Source organism: Mixophyes fleayi, chromosome 2, assembly GCF_038048845.1.
Source record: "Mixophyes fleayi isolate aMixFle1 chromosome 2, aMixFle1.hap1, whole genome shotgun sequence".
NCBI classification, from domain to species: Eukaryota; Metazoa; Chordata; class Amphibia; order Anura; family Limnodynastidae; genus Mixophyes; species Mixophyes fleayi.
The window spans coordinates 54,511,624-54,537,744 of record NC_134403.1 but is presented as its reverse complement, the minus strand read 5'-3'; the positions used below and the strand labels follow the sequence as shown (position 1 = coordinate 54,537,744).

Below are 26,121 nucleotides of genomic sequence, written 5' to 3'. Positions count from 1 at the left end.
ATATTACTGTTTTCTCGTATCTAAAAATAAAATAGTAAACATTAAATATTATACACGACAAAACACCTTTAGCCCGCAATAAATTAAGATAAATGCAGTACAACTACATTTTACAATATACGCACTTATATGAACGTGTCATTTAGACAATACAATCTTATATATTGACAAACTAGCTTAAAATTGTGCACCCTTAAATTAATCTATAAATATATAGATCCGTGGAACTGGAAATATTTTGAGAAATCCATGTTAAATATGGACATACATTAATATAAATTATGTAAGTAACATCCCACACATAATTATATAGGTACTTACTTTAGGGTCGATCTTCTTGAAGCTAGGGTCTTCCTCATCCACCTCAAAGTAGATTTCAGTGGTGGTAATGGAAAGGGTGCCCTTGGCCACCACGATGGGTGCAATGAGTTGGGCAGGGGTACTTAGTACAACAGGACCTGTAACACAGAAAGAGACATCAAGTCTCATACAGCGATCTCAGTACAGCAGGGCCTGTGTGTTTCTCAGGGGTAGGATACTGTATCTGAGGGATAACACACTATGTTATATATAAATTATTGTAACAGTATGGGTAACTTTATCCAATTAATACATATCGTGATTATGCATTTGTGTATTACTTTACCCACTTTTCCACATAGAACACTTCCTTTTCTGTTATGATAGGTTTTCTTTTTTTACACATAGACAAAATTCAATTATTTATTAATTGTGCTAATAAAATTCGGACATATATTTAATTTAAAATTGGCATTGCATATGCGGGTTTAGCTGTACCAAGCCATTGTTGTGTCCATTTCAATGCTGAGCTGTTGTCCTGTAGTTGAGTGTGTCGGGCTCATTTCAGGCACACCTACTGTACTGTACATTAAGTACTGCAGTTAAATACCAATTACAATAATTTTGAAAGGTGCTCCTGTCTAGAAGCTGAGAGCACAAGTCAGACACTGAGGACTACATAACAATTTTGTTGTCGTAACATTGCTTAAATTTTCCAAATCAAGACGTTGTGTATACAATGCATGCAGTTAAAAAAAAAAGTGACTGCAATTTTAATTAATACTGGTAAATGTATATAAAATTAATTGAATGTGGACATTCAAAAGTCCCCACGTGACTGTATGCAGCGTGTTTAACCCGAGAAATCTCTCCATATCTCCTGAGTCTTATTCAGGACTAATCCATGAGGGAATAAAGCGCACAAGAGGGGGCTGAGATTTCATATCATGCCGCTGATTTATACATAGTGTTAGTGGTTCTATATAATAATGGTTGCTTGATTATACAAGACCAGCAATGGATAGGCATAGTACAACTCGTGGAGGAACGGATATAAACATTAGAAGAATGAGCAGTGTCAGCTAAACGCTTTCAGATGCACGGCCACATCAATATATAAACCGATACATTTTTAAATCACAAGGAATATATAAATATGGACACTGTACGGAGTGCCCAAGATCCCCACAGGTTTCTGTGCATAGTGGGGTAACATGCAGGAGACTGTCACTGTGATTTATATAATGACTACGGCGGAGGATTTTGGCAGAGAATGGTTAGAAGGAACACAGTACTTCTGTCTTGTATATAGGAAGGTGGACTATTGTATTTACGTGTTACATCACCCGATGGCACTTACACAGAATGAGAGGTGTATGATCGGAAGCCATACTCTATATTGTGTATAAGGGATGGGAAAGAGTAAAACTGGTATATAATGGGTGAGGTTACGGTGGAAGATATACTGCCCCCGCTTTGTTCACTGTGTAGAAGAAATGGGACAGAGTAAGACAGGTGTATGGTGACTGGTACCCACTTCCCACTCTATGTGCTGTGTATAAGGGATGGGACATAATGGTACAGGTTAATATGCAAGTGTATGGTGGAACATGTCCCCTCTCTGAGAGCAATGTATAAGAGATGGGAATGGGTAAAACTGGTACATAATGGAAGAGGTTAATATAAAGATATATGGGGAAGCTATATACTGTGTATATGTGGTATGTATAAGGGATAAGACATAATGGAAGAGGTTAATATAAAGATATATGGGGAAGCTATATACTGTGTATATGTGGTATGTATAAGGGATAAGACATATTGGAAGAGGTTAATATAAAGATATATGGGGAAGCTATATACTGTGTATATGTGCTATGTATAAGGGATAAGCATAATGGGAGAGGTTAATATAAAGATATATGGGGAAGCTATATACTGTGTATATGTGCTGTGTATAAGGGATAAGCATAATGGGAGAGGTTAATATAAAGATATATGGGGAAGCTATATACTGTGTATATGTGCTGTGTATAAAGGATAAGCATAATGGGAGAGGTTAATATAAAGATATATGGGGAAGCTATATACTGTGTATATGTGGTATGTATAAGGGATAAGACATAATGGGATAGGTTAATATAAAGATATATGGGGAAGCTATATACTGTGTATATGTGCTGTGTATAAGGGATAAGCATAATGGGAGAGGTTAATATAAAGATGTATGGGGGAAGATACACTGTCCTTGCTCAGTGTTCTGTGTATAAGGGATGAGACATAATGGGAGAGGTTAATATAAAGGTGTATGGGGGATGATACACTGTCTCAGCTCTATGTGCTGTGTATAAGGGATAAGCATATTTGGAGAGATTAATATAAGGGTGTATGGGGGATGATACACTGTCCCTGCTCAATGTGCTGTGTATAAGGGATAAGCATAATGGGAGAGGTTAATATAAAGGTGTATGGTGGAAGATACACTGTCCTTGCTCAGTGTGCTGTGTATAAGGGATAAGCATAATGGAGAGGTTAATATAAAGGTGTAAGGGGGAAGATACACTGTCCCTGCTCAGTGTGCTGTGTATAAGGGATAAGCATAATGGAGATGTTAATATAAAGGTGTATGGGGGAAGATACACTGTCCTTGCTCAGTGTACTGTGTATAAGGGATGAGACATAATGGGAGAGGTTAATATAAAGGTGTATGGGGGATGATACACTGTCCCCGCTCTATGTGTTGTGTATAAGTGATAAGATTGGGTGACACTGGCACTAAGAGGAAGAGTCTTACAGGCTCCTGGTCACAAGACGTCTAGACAAGTGCTCAGTGCCCACAACCCGCCATCATCTATCCTATGCCCATGTACAGGCGGACACACATTGGACAGTAAATGAAGGCAGAGGAGGGGGGTCCTCCCAGCACAGATGGCCAGGTGCTGGCCCAGCATAAGCCGGCTGCATTAAACCTTCCCAGGCACAGACACAGCCAGGGCGTTGCTGACATTAGCTCGTCCTGTAGTAATTTTATACATGGAGTATTTATTTAGTTCTGTGCCCGGACTCCTGACATCATGTTTACTAGTAGCCTGAGCCCTGACATCACAGTAACTGAACAAGCTATTTACATTACATGAGCAATGCTGTTACTGTATAACAAGATAATACTGTGTGGAGTCAATGGAAACAAAACCAGAACAATCCCATATTCTGAGACTACTGATCTTCCTGCATGTGCCATGACTATGTACTGTACAGTGCGGAGAGCTGGATATTTCATTTTCCCCTGTAATTACACGTCTCTAGGAAAGCATGTCTGAGAGGTAGGACGTTTAGGCGCAGTCAAAAGGAGCATACAAACCCCTGTGAGGATGTGTAGTTAATCCACTCCAGCTATAGAGAGAGGATTATGTGATAATCCCCCTCTGGGAGATGCTCTGCACTCTTTACATCCCATATTATAATCTTTACACAAGGTATAATCAAAATAATGCAGATTTTTTCATGTTGCCAGTTAACAATTATTTCCTCTTCACAAGCCTTTGTAAAGTCAAAATAGCATCTTTTGTTTCTTAGACAAACAAGACTTTTTGGATATATTTCCCTGGTATTTTGACACTTATTCTGCCTGATAATTAAAAAGTATTGATTACACCAAATTTATTTTATTACATTTCTCAATAGCCTATAAACAGACTTATATTGCTGGTCTACAATCTAGGTGTAACTAGACTAAAAAATGAGTAAATGACTTGGATAACTGAGAACATAAAGCAAACTAAGGCAAAAATACAAGTGTATAAATTAGTATGTGTGTAGAGCCATGTAAATGTAGGCTTAACTAAGGATATTCATCTACACAAGTGTATGTCATCGATCCATATGTATGTAGATTTATTTCCTCCATTTTGAGGCGTTACATTTAAACAATACTATTTACAATAATGTAAACTTTCTGTTTATCAATTGAGCTTTTGTAACTATGACATCCACATTAAGGATATCCACGCGTGCGTCACCTTGGCTGCCCACGCATACAACAATTTGAATGGCAGATTTGGCTAACTACAGCCATATTTAGCCCAAATGGGCTGATCAAAATTTGATTGGGAATGATCAAGTCCAGCAATTGAACAGCCAGATCTGTCCAATTTGGGTGTACAAATGTCCGGCTCCCTAACCAGATGAGCCTATGTGATGACTACTATACATTGAAAAGGCACATGTTTTGCCTTTTGGCTCTATAGCTGCTCTGTCTGTCTTAAAGGGCTATTTCACTTCATTCTGATACAATTCACTAATACTTATATCTATTATCAAACTTTACAATATCTAATTTGTTTGTGCCATTTTCAGTGCATAGGTTAAAGGAAGATTAGCTGTTAATACCCTACACATAAATACCTTGCACAAGTACCTGATGCCTGAGTAATATGGCTAATTCCTAGTGATTAGACTGCATCCTGAGGAATATTGGTTCAGCCCATAATATACATTCCTCCAGCATTTAAAAGCAATGGGTGTACTTTAAACATCTGATAAAAATACATAAGAGACACTGTTCAGAAATGTTTCTATAAATGTTCATATTAGGTGCTGAGTTCAGCATCATTTTGGATTCTGGACAAGCTTTACAATGATTTTTGATATTATTTTTAATCGAGGTACATAATAGAAATTTGAAGATCAGATCTTTGTGAGTAAATGGTGCGGTAATGAAAATCTAAATAACCAAAGTATGATTAATTGTAACTGGTGACATTGTGATGAACCGTCAGAATATTACTTCAGAGAAGGAGGACATGGAATATATTCATGTCACTCTTATACCTCCTAGATTTGAACAGACATGGAAGTTTCACATGTCCTGAACCAGAAATCTTACATTATATAAGAGAGTCAATCAAAATGGGATATGTAAAAAAAAAACTAAACAAACAAAATAAAAATTATAGAAATCGTCAGTCTGCATAGTCAATTGTTTGTATGTATGTCACTTCAATGCTTCTCTGTTACAGTGCTCCCTCTTTATAATTCCAACCAGTGGTTGAAGTGGAAATTTAGAAGTGGGGTTATGGAAAATGTAATGTGAATGTAAATGAATGGAAAGTGATAGTGTTACAATGAAGGCAGTAGGAGAAGTGGTGGTATGGCGTACCACTGTATACCAGCCCACGTCCACCACTCATTCAGACTAAAAACACGGGACAAAACTGGTATTGTAGCAATGGTGGCATTAAAAGAAGCTGACAAATAATACAATAGATATAAACATATATTTGGACAGAGAATAAGGCGATGAGAGTGGATATGGAGGAGAGTAGGTAGAATTAAAATGAAAAGTATGCTCCATAAACTAGTACAGCTCTCTTGTTATGAGTATTCATAAAATACACTGTATGTGGCAGTTCCTATTAACAAGCTGTTTAACATGTGGTGCTCCTAATATCATGTTTTGCTGTTTCAAACATAAGTCCTGCGAACAGGAGTAGCTTATTTATGATGTACATATGGCCAGATACTTAAAAGATGCTTTTCCACTTTGGCCAAACACATCTAAAATCTTGGAAAATACACTAAGTTAATACAGACATAGGGATTATTTTTTTTATACAATAGTTGTACAAATATCCTGTGCTCCAAAACAATGAACAGTTTTATTATCAATAATTTGTCCCCCATCTACATGTTGAACGATTCAACCAAGTCGCATCTCTCCATCCTTACAAGAATTCCACCAAAAATTAAAAAATGTAGTTTTGGGCGGAATTCACTAACATAATATAAAATATGTCACATTGGTATGGCATTACCTTGATTCAACGGGTTACCCGAACATTTGTGTCAATGAAAGATTGCATAATCAGTGATGTCCGAACTGCTGGGGCAATTATGAAAACTGAAACTGCAGCCAATCACATTCAATGTTTCTAGTACAGTTTAGAAAATGAAAGCAAAAAAATGAAAGGGACTTTTTCACAGTTACCCATCTAACGGTTTCATGAATGTCCCCCCACTAGTTTTGAGGATCAACTCATGCAAGCATGAGAATAATCAATATTTCAATAAGCATGGCAATAAAACAATATGCATTATGTATATTAATTTCGAGGCAATGTCTTATTAATATAAGCCTAGCTGTGGAAGAGAGATGGTTCATTAAAGTTTAAAGTGTAAGAGGTATGTTAAGCAGTCACAGAATACTTATACATTCCCCTGTTGTACTCTTGTACATCTATGTGGTCCAGGACAAAGACTTAGCTCTTATATAGCATGCAAATCCAGGAGTTTAACTGTGTTTTCCATGCAATGATAGGAGAAGATTGTGGCCAAATTCTCACGTATAAATTTATAAGATTAGTATCCAAGAAGGCAATATATCCAATGTAAAATAAAACTTTTTCCCCACAAACTATAGGTGGGCTTCATCTTTGTTTCTGGAAGCAAATTTATCTGCTCAGCCTGGACTTATGTTCCAAGTTTCTTTTTGAAAGTGTTCTACACTGGAATACACAATAGTAATTGAAAGTAAAACAAACTCAGACAGCTATAAATGTCATAAGAGGAATATGTGTATGCATGAAATCATAGAATATATGCTGAGCATATACTACTTGCCATTTCACAAGTTGCACCAGCTGCTCAAATTATAGCAGGGACACGGAGGTACCCTAAATCTCAGCCAAGCAAAGAGACAAGAAAGGCTATTCTGGGAAATTCATTAAAATATAACTTCATTAGAGACCACCTAAAATCACAAGGACAAATAAGCAATAATAATAAACCGCTTCCTTTTTAAACAATTCCACTTTGTGCCAAGTGTTTATATTGGATATAGCATGGTATGGAGTGTTGGTGGTAGTGTGCAATTTATTCACACAAATTTGTACTGCTCCCACCCACACAGTTGCACCTTCTGGACATATAACAAATCAGGAATATATAATTAGAGGTGTGTGATATATTACAATCTGCTACAAATTACAATTTGTATTTGAAGACAAATAGTTAAACCTTGCTGGTATCTCCTGTATGTAGTCACATGACTCACCCAGATACTAATAGATCCACAGGCAACTTCTCCCACTTATAATACAGTACACCACTATTAAATGTTGTTTCACTCAAACCGTATAATAAAGGGAACAGATCTGAGTGATATATACAGTACAAGACACTTTGCATATCTACGCTTCTACAAGTAAACCCCAACAATCCTTTTGGTTTAAATATTTTTAAAAATATTTTTTTGGCCTATCCCCCCCCCCCCCCAAAACGTGATATCTGATATACTAAACTCCCTGAGTCTACTATATTGTATATTTGTGCCCGAGGCTGTACTTTGTATTTCTAATGCAGACATTTGATATCTAAAACCTTAAGAAGAAGAAACAATGCCGCTAATAGGACACGGTACCCTATGTGCTCGTCAATGCGAATAATTGAAGCGACTTCCTCAGGGTTGAACACACACCCCCTGCTTATTATATACCAACAATGTGGCACATGTGTGGATTGAAAGCATCAAACATATTGTGTCAATAAAGTGCACAGACTTCCACACATTCCATCATACACTATTAAATATGGGCACCTGGCCCAAAATAGTGTAACTGGCTTATTACTGCAGTCTATTTGTCCTTATCATTTCAGAAGTTATCTAATAAAAGTTACATTTTCATCCATTTCCTGGCATCCCATCTCTATTTCTTTCTCCTTGGTACTTGACAACTCACCCCAAGGAAAAACAAAGGTGATATTATAGGCTGAGATAATGGAATTGCAATTTAATACACTCTGCAGGTTACTGACACCTAACCGCAGTGTGTCCAGGTTTGTCATACGGTTTTCCCATATACATTTTTAAAATAATTCTGAACTGCCCAAATATATAATACAAATAACTGAAAAAGGACAAGAAAATGTAACGATCAGAACCCCTTTTTAGTAAATTGGTCGTCTGTTTTCTTACGTATATATTTTTAGCTACTAAACAAATGCAGTTTCCAGTCACCCCGTGGATGCTGCTAGGAATATCCTTCATTATATAACCAGGAACGTTGCAGACTCGCTCATCGCTTCCGCTCCAGATATCACAGTGTACTGTATGTGCTATGGTCTTGTGGGAGCTCAAGCTGTACTCTCGGCTCTTCAACCTTGCCTGAGTCGTCACATTGGCGGTTCATAGAAATAATCTAATAGAGATGACAATGCCCTTCTCTCCTAGTGCTCTCATGGTAATCAATATTGAAATCTGATTTAAATTTCAAATAACACATGAATGCATGCAAACCGAGGCTGTAGCTCGGCCTATGTTTAAGATACAGAGATATAATGAATGAGGAGTTGAGATGTTGTATTTATGTATACATGCAGTATTATACGCTCTCACGTTACCTTATTAGCAAATAAATCTATTACTTGGCAAAAATAAAACATGTTTATGTATATATTCTCTCATAGTGGTCACATGAGTGGGCAGTTGCCTTTTCCCTATTTGTTTTATGTCTTTGTTTTACTTATGGACAATATATAATGTATTCTATATTCCAATCTTTGAGGGCTGCAAAATAGGTCTCTGGCTTAGTAATTATATATACAGTAGGTATTAGCTCACATTTGGCCCATATAGAAACCCATAATAAATTTATCTATTTGCATTTGTCAAAGACCAGAGATGGAAGACTGAAACTTGTACACCTGTCTGCGTGTGCAAAATGGTCACTGGATATCTGGATGTCCGACGAGACAAATCGGTGTCCACACAACTATGCACCAACAATGTTTTCATCATCTTGATTAGCTGTACATTAACTATATTCTAAGTATTCAATGGTTCAATCAAAAGCTTATGTTTTTATTTAAATAAAACATCAGCTAGAATATGTTAGAAGATTTTAGAGCATTTGTCATTTAAGAAAAAACTGTTAGTGCATCAAAGAGAGCAGTGTTAACTACAGTAAGTTTAATGACTCAGGACAGAATGTTTAGTATAATTGTGATTGCAATCTGAATGTATGAAAATCACAGATTATTAGGGAACTCTCTACAATGCTATGGAACTTGCCTCTTGATGTAAGTAGTCTGGGAACCAAAGGAGCTAAAACTGAAACAGAAATATGTAACAAATAAAACTTCAGCTCTTCAATATGAATATGTCAATGCTTCAACTTAAATAGCTGCAACATTGAATATAATAAAACATGAATTGGAGAATAGCACATGACAGAGGAAGCACTATTTGCAGAATGTGATGAAGTGAAGGTTCTTTTAGGCCATACGCTAACTGGCGTTTACTTTGTGTTAAAAATTACAAATACAAACGCCAGTGATAGGCATGTGTTTGACGTGCGGCTATTAGCAGCATTTTGGAGATTGCTTAGGCTTCCCCAGTTGTGTTTCCTTGTGGTATACAAGTGAATGGAGCACGCAGCTTCCGGAAAGATGAAACTCTACCTCGACACTTCTGAAGGGGATTAACACAGCGAGTGGGTAAGATGTCATTGGAACAGACCCATTTGTATATGTTGTACCAGCATTACACAGGCTACTACTCGGCAAAAGATTGTCGTCAGTGGGCATCAGGCCAAGGGTTTTATTTCTGGTTCTACAACTCTCACCACACTGATGACCGGGAGAGGCTGCACTAATGTTGGATGGTAAAAGTTTATTTCAATCTGGGGTGTTTAGCATAAAAACAAAACAAAAAAAACAATTAATGTCTCTTCCCATCCTCGATGTGGTACGTAAAAGGGTTTCCTGCTCTTCTCATTATACATAATTGAGTGTTTTATGTATTATATACACACACATATATAGTTTAGTTGCATTTATTTTGCCACTTTTTTGATGATCTATTTTGAATAGCAGGTAGTCACTACCCTATTAATATATTAGTACTTGTGAACATGCCAGTGAAAACATGGACCTATTTTTATATGTTAACCCTCTTTACATGTTGTGTCTAAAATTATCCCTTATTCATATGCTTCTTGCATTCATATACAGCTGCTGATAAGATGGTTTGAAAATAGTTGATATTTTTCTTCTACTGTCTTATGCCAGAAATAACCATATATTAAAGATTGTTATTTAGCAGGCTGGTGGCTGAGCTCTGAGACCTTTGATAAACAATGCTGCTGAGAAGAATACATATAAAGGCACATTAACATCTTATATTTTAATTCAGAAATACAGTGTACATTAAACATATTATAAAAAAAATTACTTTTCTTATCAGATTACTTTACTTTTTTGTTTTATGTATGTATGATTTCCTGGGGACACGACCATATTGAAATGTCCTGCCAGTTTGCTGTACTGATTCGCACCCTTTTTTAGTGTTAAAGATAGAGCCTGGGTTCATCCCTAAACATTTGAACAGAGAAGACCGGAGATCAGGTGAGGAATAATGATGACATCACTACAGCTCCATCCTATTGCTGAGAGCAGCGATCATCTTTGCATCTCGCTGCAGTCAGCAGCCTTTGCATTCCAGTTCCAAGTCCAGAAAAAAATATCTGGAACACATTATAGACAGGGGTCTTTTGCACCCTTTGTCATTAAGGTCAACAGGGGTTGAAAATTTGCTAGGCACCCTATTCATACACTATAGAATCCCCACCCCCCACGGACCTTTCTCTGGGACTGGCTATAAAAAGTCTATGTTTTATCTGCTTTTTTTAAATTAATCTGGGTATTGAGAGGCTATTCTGGGCAATAAATGACTGGGTCCCCCAGTGACAAGTTGTAACCCTTGTGGTCTCTGTATAATGGACAAGAGGTCCACAAAAACACGTAGAATTATATTCTTGAACTGCTATTGCTGATTAGTAAGAAGAACAAACAAACAGGCTTTCTTCTGAGATATAGTGGAGCTCCTCTGTATCAGAATTTATTAAGAGAATGATATTACATCTCTTAATCCCTAAATAGTTGCTGCTAATTGCATAGCAGCACAGAGTGGCAGGACTGACCAGTTTATATGCATATACTGTATACACTGAAGACACAATTCCAGTGTTCCGTATCACTTTTTAAAAAGTTTCTCACTTCATTCTTATTAATTGTCTATTGTTTTCACTTAAGTGTAGTATAGTAATAATCTAAAACTAACCACTGGATGGTCTTTTTCTAATTGTTTTACCGCACACTCTGAACTGAGAATTTGCTCAGGGGAACCAGAGAAGGAGAATTTGAAGATGGACAATCACATGTACAGATCTATAAATCATTATATCAATTTTTTTTTATTTTGGTAATAATGTTCTTTTAAATGCAGTCGGTCTTCCCATCGGGAGACAACAAATACATGAATGATATGCAAACCATCATATCATTTAGGGCATATGTAAGATAAAAATCTTAGCAATTTACAGCATCACAGACACATAGTGGCCATCTAGCAGGCTGGACCTTGAATTTGCAAACTATCGATTTACTTGTGAAGCCACCAGGTCAAATGGAATATATAGGCTGAAATCTTATGAATGTGACATATCCAATTAAGAATATGAGAAAACATCTTCTTACTGCACTTGAAGTAATATCTTCAAAATAATTCTTATAATCCAGAACTGAGAAAAGTACAACATTAAAATAATCAGCAGCTTGGTTCAGTATATGGCTGTACGTAACATATCCAACAGAGCAGCCATTGCACAGGGTGTAGCTTACCTTAAATGGATATTTAAATTCATCTGTATTCTACTTACCTGCGCTCAGAGCTGCAGTACAACCTAGTAAAAGGTGGCAGAACAATGCCCCCCTCTCGCCAATGCTCAAGGGCATGCTGGGCCGGGGGCAGGGAGGCAGCGGCCCACCTGGGCCGCTCAGTCAAACCACTGTTAGGGCCAGCACCCCCCCTCCCCGGATGCAATATTACCTATTTATTACCTTCGGCCGCATCACATGACATGCGATGCGGCCGCGTCAGCGCACAGGTGGCCGCATCACATGTCACGCGATGCGGTCACGTCAACATTGACGCGGCCGCATCGCGTGTCACGTGATGCGGCCGCATGTGCGCCCCCCCCCCCGGGCTTAAACTTGCCAGCCTACGCCTGCCAATGCTCCAGGTAAAACAGCTGCATGATGTTTCATTTACAGCCCCAGACCAAAAAACAGGAACGGGGATGGGGGGAGTTCACAGGGACTTCAAAACTAAGTGTGGAACTAGGGGGGATGATGCCAGGATGTTCCAAGCTTTTACCTTTCTGCTCCACGGGAGGTTTCTGTCCTCCATGAGCTTGCCTTAGGACACCTGCGTTACGGTTTGACAGGTGTACAACCCAGGGTGTGTGAGCAGGGGGCGACTTATTGGTCCTCCTGGTCACATCCCCTGTTCAGCTGTGTGTGTGTGTGAGCAGGGGGCTGCTTATTGGTCCTCCTAGTCACATCCCCTGTTCAGCTATGTGTGTGTGTGAGCAGGGGGCTACTTATTGGTCCTCTTGGTCACATCCCCTGTTCAGCTATGTGTGTGTGAGCAGGGGGCTACTTATTGGTCCTCTTGGTCACATCCCCTGTTCAGCTATGTGTGTGAGCAGGGGGCTACTTATTGGTCCTCCTGGTCACATCCCCTGTTCAGCTATGTGTGTGAGCAGGGGGCTGCTTATTGGTCCTTCTGGTCACATCCCCTTGTTCAGCTGTGTGTGTGAGCAGGGGGCTGCTTATTGGTCCTCCTGGTCACATCCCCTGTTCAGCTATGTGTGTGTGTGTGTGTGTGTGTGTGTGTGTGTGTGTGTGAGCAGGGGGCTGCTTATTGGTCCTCTTGGTCACATCCCCTGTTCAGCTATGTGTGTGAGCAGGGTGCTGCTTATTGGTCCTCCTGGTCACATCCCCTGTTCAGCTATGTATGTGTGTGAGCAGGGGGCTACTTATTGGTCCTCCTGGTCACATCCCCTGTTCAGCTATGTGTGTGAGCAGGGGGCTGCTTATTGGTCCTTCTGGTCACATCCCCTTGTTCAGCTGTGTGTGTGAGCAGGGGGCTGCTTATTGGTCCTCCTGGTCACATCCCCTGTTCAGCTATGTGTGTGTGTGTGTGTGTGTGTGTGTGTGTGTGTGTGTGTGAGCAGGGGGCTGCTTATTGGTCCTCCTGGTCACATCCCCTGTTCAGCTATGTGTGTGTGTGTGTGTGTGTGTGTGAGCAGGGGGCTGCTTATTGGTCCTCCTGGTCACATCCCCTGTTCAGCTATGTGTGTGTGTGAGCAGGGGGCTACTTATTGGTCCTCCTGGGCACATCCCCTGTTCAGCTATTTGTGTGAGCAGGGGGCTGCTTATTGGTCCTTCTGATCACATCCCCTTGTTCAGCTGTGTGTGAGCAGGGGGCTGCTTATTGGTCCTCCTGGTCACATCCCCTGTTCAGCTATGTGTGTGAGTGTGAGCAGGGGGCTACTTATTGGTCCTCTTGGTCACATCCCCTGTTCAGCTGTGTGTGTGAGCAGGGGACTGCTTATTGGTCCTCCTGGTCACATCCCCTGTTCAGCCACTTTTTAAGATGGCGAACACAATTCATTTGCTGCTTCTGTGTTAAAGAGACCAGGGCTCTGGCTGGGAAGGGTGGCCCAACACTGTCAACATTTAATTGGTGGTAGTGCAGCTTTAAGTATTGGATTTGGCATTATAGTGCTGTGAAGCTACTAATACCGAATCAACATTCGGACTGGTTATGAATGAAACCATCTGAATGCCAGAATTTTCTTATTTTATTGTGATTATAATTCTATTTGAATATACTTCTTATGAATATGAGTTGGGGCCATGTCTGCCTCTAATGTATGGGGGCTTCTTGACCAATTTAATCAATATGTCTCAGTGCACAAAGCGTGTGATGACCATTGTTCACATTGTTTTCTGGATCATGAAAGAATAATGATTCACTTGCAAAAATCTAAAAATAAATGGTATAATCTTAGAACCCTACAAACTCTTTTCCACAGTTAGTCAGGGATGCTGTACTCTTCACCCTACATACGGTGTGTTCATCTATTAATGTACTATATTTATATCAGAAACATGCCAACTTTCTTATTTCTTAATGTGAAAAAGATGGATTACCTGCGAGATTGTCAATTTCCTTCTCTTGTAGCAGACTAACGGCATCATCATCCCCTTCCAGCATTAGTTCCGTTTCGGCATTTTGATTAACTGCAGCCTGGCTTCGGAAAGTCTTCTTTGACTTCATGACATCTTCATCAGTGCCTATAGTACGCACACACAAATACAGAAACACAGCACATTAGTAGCACATAGTCAATAGCAAGCTGATGTAACTATACAAACCAACGTCTCATCATCGTGATATAGCATATAATCTTACCACTTTTTCTTCTACTCGCTGTTTTGTCACTCACATATTTTACACATATTTATTTATATATGGTGAAAGCTCATTCATATTTCTGACTGTTCAGAAGCAGATGAATTTCTGGCCTGTTTTGTATGTATTTATCTGTTCATGAAAACTGAACAGCTGTTATTGGTGGATGGTTTTTCTTTCTGTTCTTTTTTAAATAAAATCACTGTAGTTAATGGGCCTGAGTCTTTAAGGAGAGTAAAGCAAAAAATAGGAGTAACTTTGTACCTGGGCAAAACCATGTTGCATTGGAGGGGAGAGGGAATTTGAAATGTGGGGAAAATTTATAGCTGGGGTAGTAAACTTGTGAGCAGAGCCCTCTTACCTCTCTTTGTCTATATTACCTAGTATTGTTTTATTAATATTTGTTACCAATTGTAAAGCGCAATGAAATTGGCTGGAACTATATAAATAAATGTTGATGATGATGATGACGTGTCTTAGATCAACTTTAAAGTTCAGTGTAAAAATAAAGCTATCAAGTATCTGTGTGCTACATAAAAAAACAGCCAATATTTAACTTATGTGCAAAACAAAATACTATTTTTCACCCCTTGCATTGTAACATGGTTTGTCCAGGAAGAAAACGTACTCCTTTTTTTTTTGCCTTACTTTCCTTAATGAGGCCCAATGCAACCGAAAGAAGCAGAAAATGTGTCTACGTATATTAAATATGGTTCACATGATAAGCAATTGTCTGCTGCAGGCATAGAGCACTTAGATGGGCAATGTGGCATAGAAATTAATATGATGTACTATTGAGGGATTTAAAATACATAAAGCACTTGGAAATCCATAACTAACAAAATATGGTTACTGACAATGGAATATGCATAATAAAAATACATAAGGAAAAGGAATAAAGCACTGATATAGTAGAAGCATCTATATTCTATTTAAACAACAAGTTACATTGCATGAAGGTGTACACTATAAGTCCCAGAGGGAGAACTTTCTATATCGTTAACTACGTATATCACCATTTATAACAGTTTATTAGCGTTTTATTGCTTTATAGTCCGTATCACAGGCACCTTCATCAACCTCTCTTGCACAGAATGCATGTACTGCTGTGTGCAAATACAAATAAATCGTTTTTGAATTGTAAATATTTCATTGTTGCCAACTGTCCCTAATTTCCATGAACAGTCCTGTAAATGTTTATGACCAATTACACAGTATTGTTTCTATTATATATTTTATACACAATGCAATTACACGATCTATCCTTATTTCTGGCTTTTATAAATTAATATTAAACACCAGGATTTCAAATATAAAACAAATACATTATAACAATTTGTAATGAACACAATGACTGTGAGGACTGTCATCAAGGTCCAGACACAAAGCGTCCCCGGAAGTTACATTAAAATATAGGTAACTAGGAAGGCTCATGGCGTTATTTACCTCTTCTTACTCAATAATGACTAAATGGACTGGTTTCTTTAGACTCTCTTCCAGCTGTTGACTATAAATTTGTTTCATTCAAATGCAGTTTATCTCAATGAAATTGATTTTAACAGCAATATCTCATAGACTGAGGCCAGGCTTGTTTTCCAGAGGTATGAAATAAACGTTTATCTAAATTAACGACTCGACTAGAGGATCTTTTATGAATTAAGGTCACATTAATCAATATAAGAAGCAGAGGAAGAATGAGGTTCCCAAGGGCGGTCTCATTACATGGCTTGTAAAGACTGTCCTCCCACAAAACTACTTTAACACTCCACAAATCACAAGCCAGTTATAGATAGGAACTTTGGTCTTACACTATAACCTCATAAACCAGCTAAATGTAATACACAACATTACATCAGGAATTAACCATTGCATCACTTACAGTTTAATACAGATAGAAAAATAATAGTAACTTTTGTCAGCTGCTTGTCTATATAATTTACTCAGTGCCAAATATATTTGTGTTTATTAGAATATGCTGCTTGCGGTCTGTTAGTCTTCTCATACAGACCTCTGCATTCAGTTTTGTCTTACGACACAATGTTATGAATAAAAACTCTTACTAGCATCAACTATTGCAGTACAAAAAAATATTTATATTTATCATTTGTAAAATGTTTAATATCTACAAACTCTGCTACATTTACTATTTGAATAACAGTCCTATATAACTTAATTTTTGTTACTTGTGACTTGTCCTACTGCAAGTTAAACAATTGTATTGGTGAATGCTATTACTATTTCAGTTGTTTGCAATTACCTATTGTCATTATATCGATCTTTGATTGTCAACATGCTTGTAACAATTCAAATGCTTGTTATTATTTTGTATTATGGAAACCGAACCAATAAAAAATATTTTGAAAAAATAAATAAGTGTATTATAATGCTGTTGGCAATTAAAAAAAAAAAAAGGTGCAAATGTTCCAAATAATCTCAAATACAGTCATTTTAAACATTTTTAACTGTTTTGCATTCTAAGTACTTTCATACAAGTTTGTGTGCTATGGAAAAGCCACACAGCAGATCTACATACAACTCACACTAACGATAGGATTGAGGCTGCAGAAAATAGCTGTGATCTAATAGACTTCAAAATACTCAAGTGCAGAATACAAGGCGATGTTTTGTCCATGGAAGTCATACGCAAGTCATCCGTCTTAATTAATTCATACTACACTGTATGAACTTGTGAGAAGAAAGCAACAAAGATCCTACTGCAGAAACTATTTCAAGCAGTACACAGACCAAGATAATTATAATAACTTGCAAATTAAATTCCCACAAAATATCTACTCCCGTTGGAAGTCCTGGAAAACCAACATTTTGCAAACTGCATTACAGAAATATCAATCTGGTTGCTATTGGTTACAACTTTTTCCTGTGAAACAAGATTATACAAAAAAAACAAAACGTGCCCCATAGGGGTTAGATTAATAAATCAATGTGATAACCATAGCAACAAGTCTCTTTTCTTTAATGCAAATTAGCAAATGAAAGCTAACATCTGATTGGTTGGGTTACAGCAATCTGTGAAACCTGGAACAATGTTGTATGTCCAATAGGAAGAGTGAGGTCGCATTTTGTGAGTACCACTTTATGTTAACATATTTCTTTCAGTCACTTTAGCAAACTACATGAAACGTTAAATAGGTGGTCATAACAAGAGACATATAACATTATCTGCTATGGACTTCTCTGTAGATGAGCTCTACAGATTAAACAATGCCAGAGGTCTCATCCTGTCTCCTAAAGGATAAACCACGTGGACATTAATTGTTTAGATTTGGCACCAGTAGTGGTTCTATTGTGTTAATGAAATACAAGCACACCTAGGTGTTAAACCAGAATTAATATTTATATGAAATTATGCACTGCAGAAATCCTAACGCTACAAAGTGTATTTCTTTATACATGTTCAGGTTTACATTCGATTCTGCATCTTGCTGCACCATGTTGAATCACTGATAAGGCAATCAATGCAGAAAGCTGGCTTTCATCTCTAGAAAAGGCTGGCAGGACGGAAAGCTAACCTTATCATAGTGTTACCTAAATGTACTGACAGGAAATCCTAATGTTTCCAAACATCTGGAAAACTACTTCAAGGGAACCTCTTATTTTTTTTCTTTTCCTTTTGAAGGATGCTATTCCTAATAGTATAGTGAGGCGTCTGTACATCAATGTGACCATTTTACACAACTCCTTCCAAGTACAGAATCAGCAATTCATTCAAGATGTGAGGATGATCTGTAGGATAGGTGTCTGAGAATGAACACCTCGGACAAGAGTTTTCAGTAAAAGTATTTGATTATATTTCTCCCTTTGCAAAGCAGCACTTTGTGCAAACTATAAAACACTGTTGAATTCAGCAGAACAGCGTCGACGACATGCTCTGTAGGATAACATCACAAGTGATGACATTAATGTGCAATAATCTTATAAACATACTTTTGTGAGCGTTCTGTGAGAACATTTCAAGGTCAAAGCAGGTCAAATTCTAGGTAGAATACAAATATACAATCCCCCTTAGTTCAGATTATTCAAGTTTATTCCAGAAGTAATCCGTGTGCCACCAACCACATAGCTGCTTTTTATGAACATGCAAACACTAGGAAACTGAATATTAATAACTTCACCACTGTGGTTACCCTAGTGGGGCAACAAGGGTATTATTATTAGTGATGTCAGGCATACCTCTGTCCCCATCTACTACATAAGTACCAGATTTTCTTCCACTCCACCCCTCTAGTGCCAGGATGTGCTGAACAACTTTTTGCCATTTACGTACGATAAAACTCGCCTTTAGAACTGACTGTTAGGTATTTAAAAAGTGAAGTGAAGCATTTAATTATGTTACTTTAAAAGCAGCCTAAAGCCATATACGTCTGATTTTTATAAATATCCGTCACTCCTTATTTTGTCAGGTGAACAGAGGAGACAGACTGTGAACAGAGGTGGATGATGGAGTAGGAATGGGGTAAAAAGACAATGTGATACATTCCCCTGCTTCATCACCCCACTCTATATAGTGCCCATGTGTACTGAACCTCTGTCTCTCAACGATCTCTGTGTCATTATCAGTCTCTTCTCTGTTTACAAGCCAAAAAAAGCCAAACAAAGAAAATGGATGGGAAACCGATAAATAAATGGCCATGAGAATATGATCTCAAGCAATTTTTATTACTATAATTCATGGTAAATGACACTGCCGTATGTTTACTTGGGAGCCAAAGCAGCTCTCCTTGTTGTGATAATTATGTATTGGCTAGCAGCTCTACTCTACGCTACAGTGTTAACAGTTTACAACCCACATTTATTTGAAAATTGTAACAAAGGAAATGTTATTGTCATCACAGATAGGAGAGCAGTGCTCACTGTAAGCGCTACATTTCTAGACCAACAAGGTTTAGGAACTTGTCTGAGAACAAACAACTGGATCTTTCCTTTGTTCTCACAGCAGGGTTAGTTGGGTCACGTCTAATGCGGGGACTTTAACTTAGGAGACTTGTGTGGTGCGCAATAAACAAAAGCAGTGCTGTAACATTAAGTTCTTCATCCTATGCTGCACTTTCTAATATAAATCCACTGGTACTGTATTCCCACATTTAGAGATCTTCATCAAAGACTATCAGCTCTCCTGTTAACCCTCTCCTTCGTGTCCTTCTCTTCTCATTACCCGTGTCTTTCTTCTTGTCCTTATCCAGGGGCTCTGATCCTACTTGCTGCAGCCACACTCCTGGATACAGACTCAGATTGTCCTAACTTGTCCCCTCCACCAATAGTCGGTGTAAGGGACTATTCCCCACCAATAGTCGGCGTAAGTTCCCCACCAATAGTCGGCGTACGGGACTATTCCCCGCCAATAGTCGGCGTACGGGACTTTTCCCCGCCAATAGTCGGCGTACGGGACTTTTCCCCGCCAATAGTCGGCGTACGGGACTTTTCCCCGCCAATAGTCGGCGTACGGGACTTTTCCCCGCCAACAGTCGGCGTACGGGACTTTTCCCCGCCAACAGTCGGCGTACGGGACTTTTCCCCGCCAACAGTCGGCGTACGGGACTATTCCCCGCCAATAGTCGGCGTACGGGACTATTCCCCGCCAATAGTCGGCGTACGGGACTATTCCCCGCCAATAGTCGGCGTACGGGACTATTCCCCGCCAATAGTCGGCGTACGGGACTATTTCCCACCAATAGTTAGCGTAAGGGACTATTCCCCACCAATAGTCAGCGCAAAGGACTATTCCCCACCAATAGTCAGCGCAAAGGACTATTCCCCACCAATAGTCAGCGCAAAGGACTATTCCCCACCAATAGTCAGCGTAAGGGACTATTCCCCACCAATAGTCAGCGTAAGGGACAATTCCCCACCAATAGTCAGCGTAAGGGACTATTCCCCACCAATAGTCAGCGTAAGGGACTATTCCCCACCAATAGTCAGCGTAAGGGACTATTCCCCACCAATAGTCAGTGTAAGGGACTATTCCCCAGCATGCAATTTACTTCCTGCTGATTTGGCTATTTATTTTCTGTGTATTCTATGTTGTAATGTGCTGTTTTTACATTTATTGTGATGTTCTGCTTTTGCATTGCATTGTTTTACTGTATTCTCCACGTTCAGCACTGCAGACCTTTTGTGTCGCATTATAAATAAACAATAATAACATTAAATAATTATAATAATAATGCAGTAATCCACTAATACAATGTTCGTAGAAGGCCTGATGTCTGTGCATACTTATCCTTTACAAACCGTTCATTATGACAATATATTTTTTTCAGTATGAAAAAAAATATATTCTATGTACACTAAATTTAGACCAAAAACACACTTATAGATTTTGACTGGTGTGGTGAATACCTTTAGTAGATATCCAACACTGCTCATAGTTTGGAAATATCTACAAGCAATTCCCACAGTTACAGATCTTAGTAAGTAACAGACACCCCCTGAGCACGTGTGCATGTATCTTGTTAATAAAATTATGCTTCCCACGCAATATATCATGATCTTCATTTTATTTATCATTATCAAATACCTATGGGCATGAATCCCAGAGAAAAGATCAGAGATTCCTGTCAACAGGTGTTTGACAGTACATTTTATATAACGTCTTAGCTACCAGCATTCTGACCTCTGTCTACATGAATAAGCAGAAATGTATTTATAGTGAAATAATATTACTGAAAATGTTAATATCAACAATCAAAATAAGTGTATGCCTTTTTTTTTTTTTTGTTAACAAGAAAGGGGGGCAGCTATGGGAACAGTGTTTGCAACCAGTTACTCCAACCCATATATAGGCAAATGGTTGCAAAGATGGTATATATAATAACTCATTTGTCACTAAGATTACACTTTACAAAAGATATGCTGATAACTTCATCATGTGGCAAACTAACAACAAAAATATATTAGATGCTAGTAGTTACCTCCACTTTCAAGTTATCACTTAAGTAAATGGAAGATGAACAAACTGTATCTCAATTTATCAGGATCAGAAGAATTGTGGTAACACGGATACCTTTACAATACTGTTAGAAATCTATACTCAAAGAATCAGAGAAAGAGCGTGCCCAGATCCCCTTATTAGAGATGCTATGGATAAGTCAGAAAGTGTAGACACACACTACTAGAATATACTCAGATATCTAATTTGAATGAAGAGTGTTTCCTTCCTATATCATACATACATGAAACAAAGTATCTTATTGCATATTCATTATGCATTCAGTTATGGACCTTTTGTTTTTTATTAATATGCTGTTAGTAAAAATATGGTGAAGATGATTGAACTCATAATTCTGGATTTTTTTTAATAATTAATTTGTAAATATATATATATATATATATATATATATATATATATATATATATATTAATATATATACATAAATAAAGGGTTTGATTACTGCATGGACAGTTTTACTGGAGGACGACTTCCTAGATCTGCTTTTTGACACACGTGCAATATCCATTTATATGCTGTGCATTAGTTGGATTAGATCTGATCGCCAGTATCATGGTGGTGCTCTATTTTTTCATATCAGGCGCATACGGAGATTGGATGCACAAAGGTCATTTTGTGTTCACTACAGATCTCAATCATAATAATGAGAACAAAATTTGGCTTTTTAGACCGGCGTTCACCGCAACAAAATATAAATATTGGCCACATTATACTCCACCTAGGCCGAGAATTTTAGTTCTAAAAGATAGATCTCTTAAGTCCTAATGGTTTACCAAGCCTTAGAATTAAATGTATTTTGATTTTAAGCTTTCCGTAATATCTATCACTGTCACATGTGCTGTTTTTTGGTATAAAGGGTGATTTAATTAGTGATGTGAAATAGCCCTTTGAGGAAGTGTTATAGGACGAAACATGTTGGTGATGAACTTCCCCATCACCTGCACAGTTTGATCCCCCAGTCCAGCTGCTCATTTCCTGATGTCCCATCACTCTATATCGCTAGCTGCAGCAGCGTTATAGGCTGGTCAGACCCAGTAAGACTGGCGTACCGTGCAATGGTTTTATGCATTTATTGACGTACATTTTATGTCTGAATAAAACGGTGTTATGGTTTTACACTACATTGCCTTTCTATATATTCTGCACTGCACTTTATGACTACTGGAATCCCAGGATTTGCAGATAACATTTTAAATAAATGCCTGGTTCATACCAATAATATAGAATTGCGTGAGTTAGTTTAATATTCACCTGTCCTGGCTCCTCCTTTCAGAAATAGATCTATGTTTTGAAGTGTTGGGTCTGTTTTCTTCGACATTCCTGGAATTAATAGTGTTCATACTCGGCCCCCACCAGGGGAGGCTTCTCCCTACTGCCTGATTAAGGTACATGAACCTTGCTCCCCTGCCTCTCTATCCATAGTCTACCTTATCCATAGAGCCATAAGTAGTACGCTCTGTCGGCAGGGCACAACGGCACTGTTCTGACCACTGTGCAAACAACAATGCTAAGGGGCATATTTAACAAGTGCTGATGGTGCACTATCGTGCACTTACCGTGAAATCCAGGTCCCTCTGTGTGTCCCGCACATTTAAGAAGGGTGCACCGCAGCAGATATCATGGATATCTGCTGCTTTGCATTCCTTTTTGTTTTTGGGAGCAGTCATCATACAACAGTATGGTGTCTGCTCCCAACCACAATCTAACAAGTTCCGAAAAAAAGTTTTTTTTGGTAACTTGTCATGAAGCTGGCGTACATGATCATAATTGAAAGATTTCAGTGCTGTCAGTTCTGTTCCGAAGAGCAGAGCTGGACAGCGCATGTGTGGAGGGATCACATGATCCCTCCCTGTCACTTACCGCTCGCTCTGCAACTATAGTGCAGAGACAGAGCGGAGATGTCTGTGCGCATGTGCAGTTCTTCGAACTGCACATGCGCAATTCCAGTGTGAATAAAAATGAAGAGGAAGAGGAGGAGATCCGTAGACAGCGCATTACGAAGAGGCAGTGGTAAGTGTGATTTTTTTTACACAGAAACAGCAGTTTATCGGAACTGCTGTTTCTCAGATGCCTTTTTCATAAATGTGAGAAATAGTTCAATCCTTATCAATGTGATAAGGATTGAAAACTATTTTTCACTTTATGATAAGATTGATAAATGTGCCCCTAAATGAGAAACCTGTATCACAGCTAGAGCAGACCAGGCTACCTGTCCAGTATGACAGCAGCAAGAGGATGGAGAGATCAGGGGCACGCAGGCACATCATCAAGCTCAATGTTTCTAGATTTGCCAGAAAATGGGCAGTGATGCTCAGCCTCCTACTGGGTAAAGTCTGTCTCAAAGCAGCAAAACAGTCAGAATAATTTCCTACTTTTTACTTAACATAAAATAACTCTGTAAAAAAATAAAAAAAAAATACTCACCTCCCCCCCACCTACGCACATATATTACATTATTAGTAGTTGTATTGTGGAAACATCTAAACCATGTACTCATTAGAGTAAGATGACCAACTAAACTAAACGGCACTCTTTACAATTTTGGGGGTAATGTACAGAAAAGATGGTGATATTACGTTATGGCAACATTTCTCTTACTCGTCCTTATTTACAATATCCTCCAATGGCTAAAAAAAAAATAATTCAACCAAAACCTGGAATTCAGCTGCAGTGAACTTCTGCAGAGTCTGTATAAAGATGAACTAGTCGAGCAATGCCAAATCCAAGATAACCAGAAATAAGATGTAATATTAAATCTAGGACAGCCAGAAATAAGATGTAAAACTAAGGGGTAAATTGATTAAGCTGCGGGTTTGAGAAAGTGGAGATGTTGCCTATAGCAACCAATCAGATTCTAGCTGTCATTTTGTAGAATGTACTAAATAAATAACTAGAATCTGGTTGGTTGCTATAGGCAACATCTCCACTTTCTCAAACCCGCAGCTTGATAAATTTACCCCTAAATCTAAGACAACCAGATATAAAATGCAGGCTCATTGCAGGATTATAACCAGGGCCGGACTGGCCATCTGGCACTTCTGGCAAATGCCAGAAGGGCCGATGGCTAGATGGGCCGGTTGCTAGCTGGCCAGCCCCATCGCTCAGGGCACAGACTGTCATGCCGAATTCTTGCATGACAGTCTGTGCGCTGAGAAATGGGGCCGGCCCTACACTTACTTCCCGGTGCCCGTGCGTCCCCTCCTCCTCCCCTCCTCTTCTATGAATGGATCTGGCGGTGTCACATGGGACGCGCACCATGTGATAGGTGCCGTCCCATGTGATAGGAGAGACTACACAGCGCGCCGCGGAGCGCCCAAAGTAAGGAGGGGGGTGTGTGTAGTTTGTGTGAGTGTGATAAGGTATGAATATTAATAGGAATATAGGTAGGATAATATTATACTACATCGTTTATGGTCTTAGACTCTGCATGTTGAGTATGTAGTTACAGCGCATACATCAGTATTTCTTATACTGCCGTTTTATACTGTTTCATTGGCCAGTGATTGTTGTATGTATCGCTACATCTTATAAATAAATTGTTTATATTTTGTTTATATACCTCACGGATCAATTAATGGGTATGGGGTGTACTTGCTATGAATAAAGTATGTGTGTAACTATAGTATGTGTGTGTGGGCCAGTGTATGACTATAGTGTGTGTGTGGGCCAGTGTATGACTATAGTGTGTGTGTGTGGGCCAGTGTATGACTATAGTGTGTGTGTGTGGGCCAGTGTATGACTATAGTGTGTGTGTGTGGGCCAGTGTATGACTATAGTGTGTGTGTGTGGGCCAGTGTATGACTATAGTGTGTGTGTGTGGGCCAGTGTATGACTATAGTGTGTGTGTGTGGGCCAGTGTATGACTATAGTGTGTGTGTGTGGGCCAGTGTATGACTATAGTGTGTGTGTGTGGGCCAGTGTATGACTATAGTGTGTGTGTGTGGGCCAGTGTATGACTATAGTGTGTGTGTGTGGGCCAATGTATGACTATAGTGTGTGTGTGTGGGCCAGTGTATGACTATAGTGTGTGTGTGTGGGCCAGTGTATGACTATAGTGTGTGTGTGTGTGTGGGCCAGTGTATAACTATAGTGTGTGTGTGTGTGTGGGCCAGTGTATAACTATAGTGTGTGTGTGTGTGTGTGTGTGTGTGTGTGGGCCAGTGTATAACTATAGTGTGTGTGTGTGTGTGTGTGGGCCAGTGTATGACTATAGTGTGTGTGTGTGTGTGTGTGTGGGCCAGTGTATGACTATAGTGTGCATGTGTGTGTGGGCCAGTGTATGACTATAGTGTGCGTGTGTGGGCCAGTGTATGACTATAGTGTGCGTGTGTGTGGGCCAGTGTATGACTATAGTGTGTGTGGGCCAGTGTATGACTATAGTGTGCGTGGGCCAGTGTATGACTATAGTGTGCGTGTGTGTGGGCCAGTGTATGACTATAGTGTGCGTGTGTGTGGGCCAGTGTATGACTATAGTGTGCGTGTGTGTGGGCCAGTGTATGACTATAGTGTGCGTGTGTGTGGGCCAGTGTATGACTAT

At 39.0% G+C, this 26,121-nt stretch overlaps 1 protein-coding gene across 5 annotated transcripts in view; it reads right to left on the bottom strand.

Annotated features, from left to right (window-relative positions):
• NBEA (neurobeachin) overlaps positions 1-26,121 on the bottom strand; it is a 468,711-nt gene that overhangs the window by 130,540 nt on the left and 312,050 nt on the right. For all 5 annotated transcript variants that reach the window (XM_075198991.1, XM_075198992.1, XM_075198993.1 and 2 more), the window contains 2 exons: positions 14,356-14,499; positions 322-458 (listed from right to left, as the gene is read on the bottom strand). In XM_075198991.1, the coding sequence (XP_075055092.1) occupies positions 322-458; positions 14,356-14,499 (281 nt within the window). The remainder of the gene's footprint in view (positions 1-321; positions 459-14,355; positions 14,500-26,121) is intronic.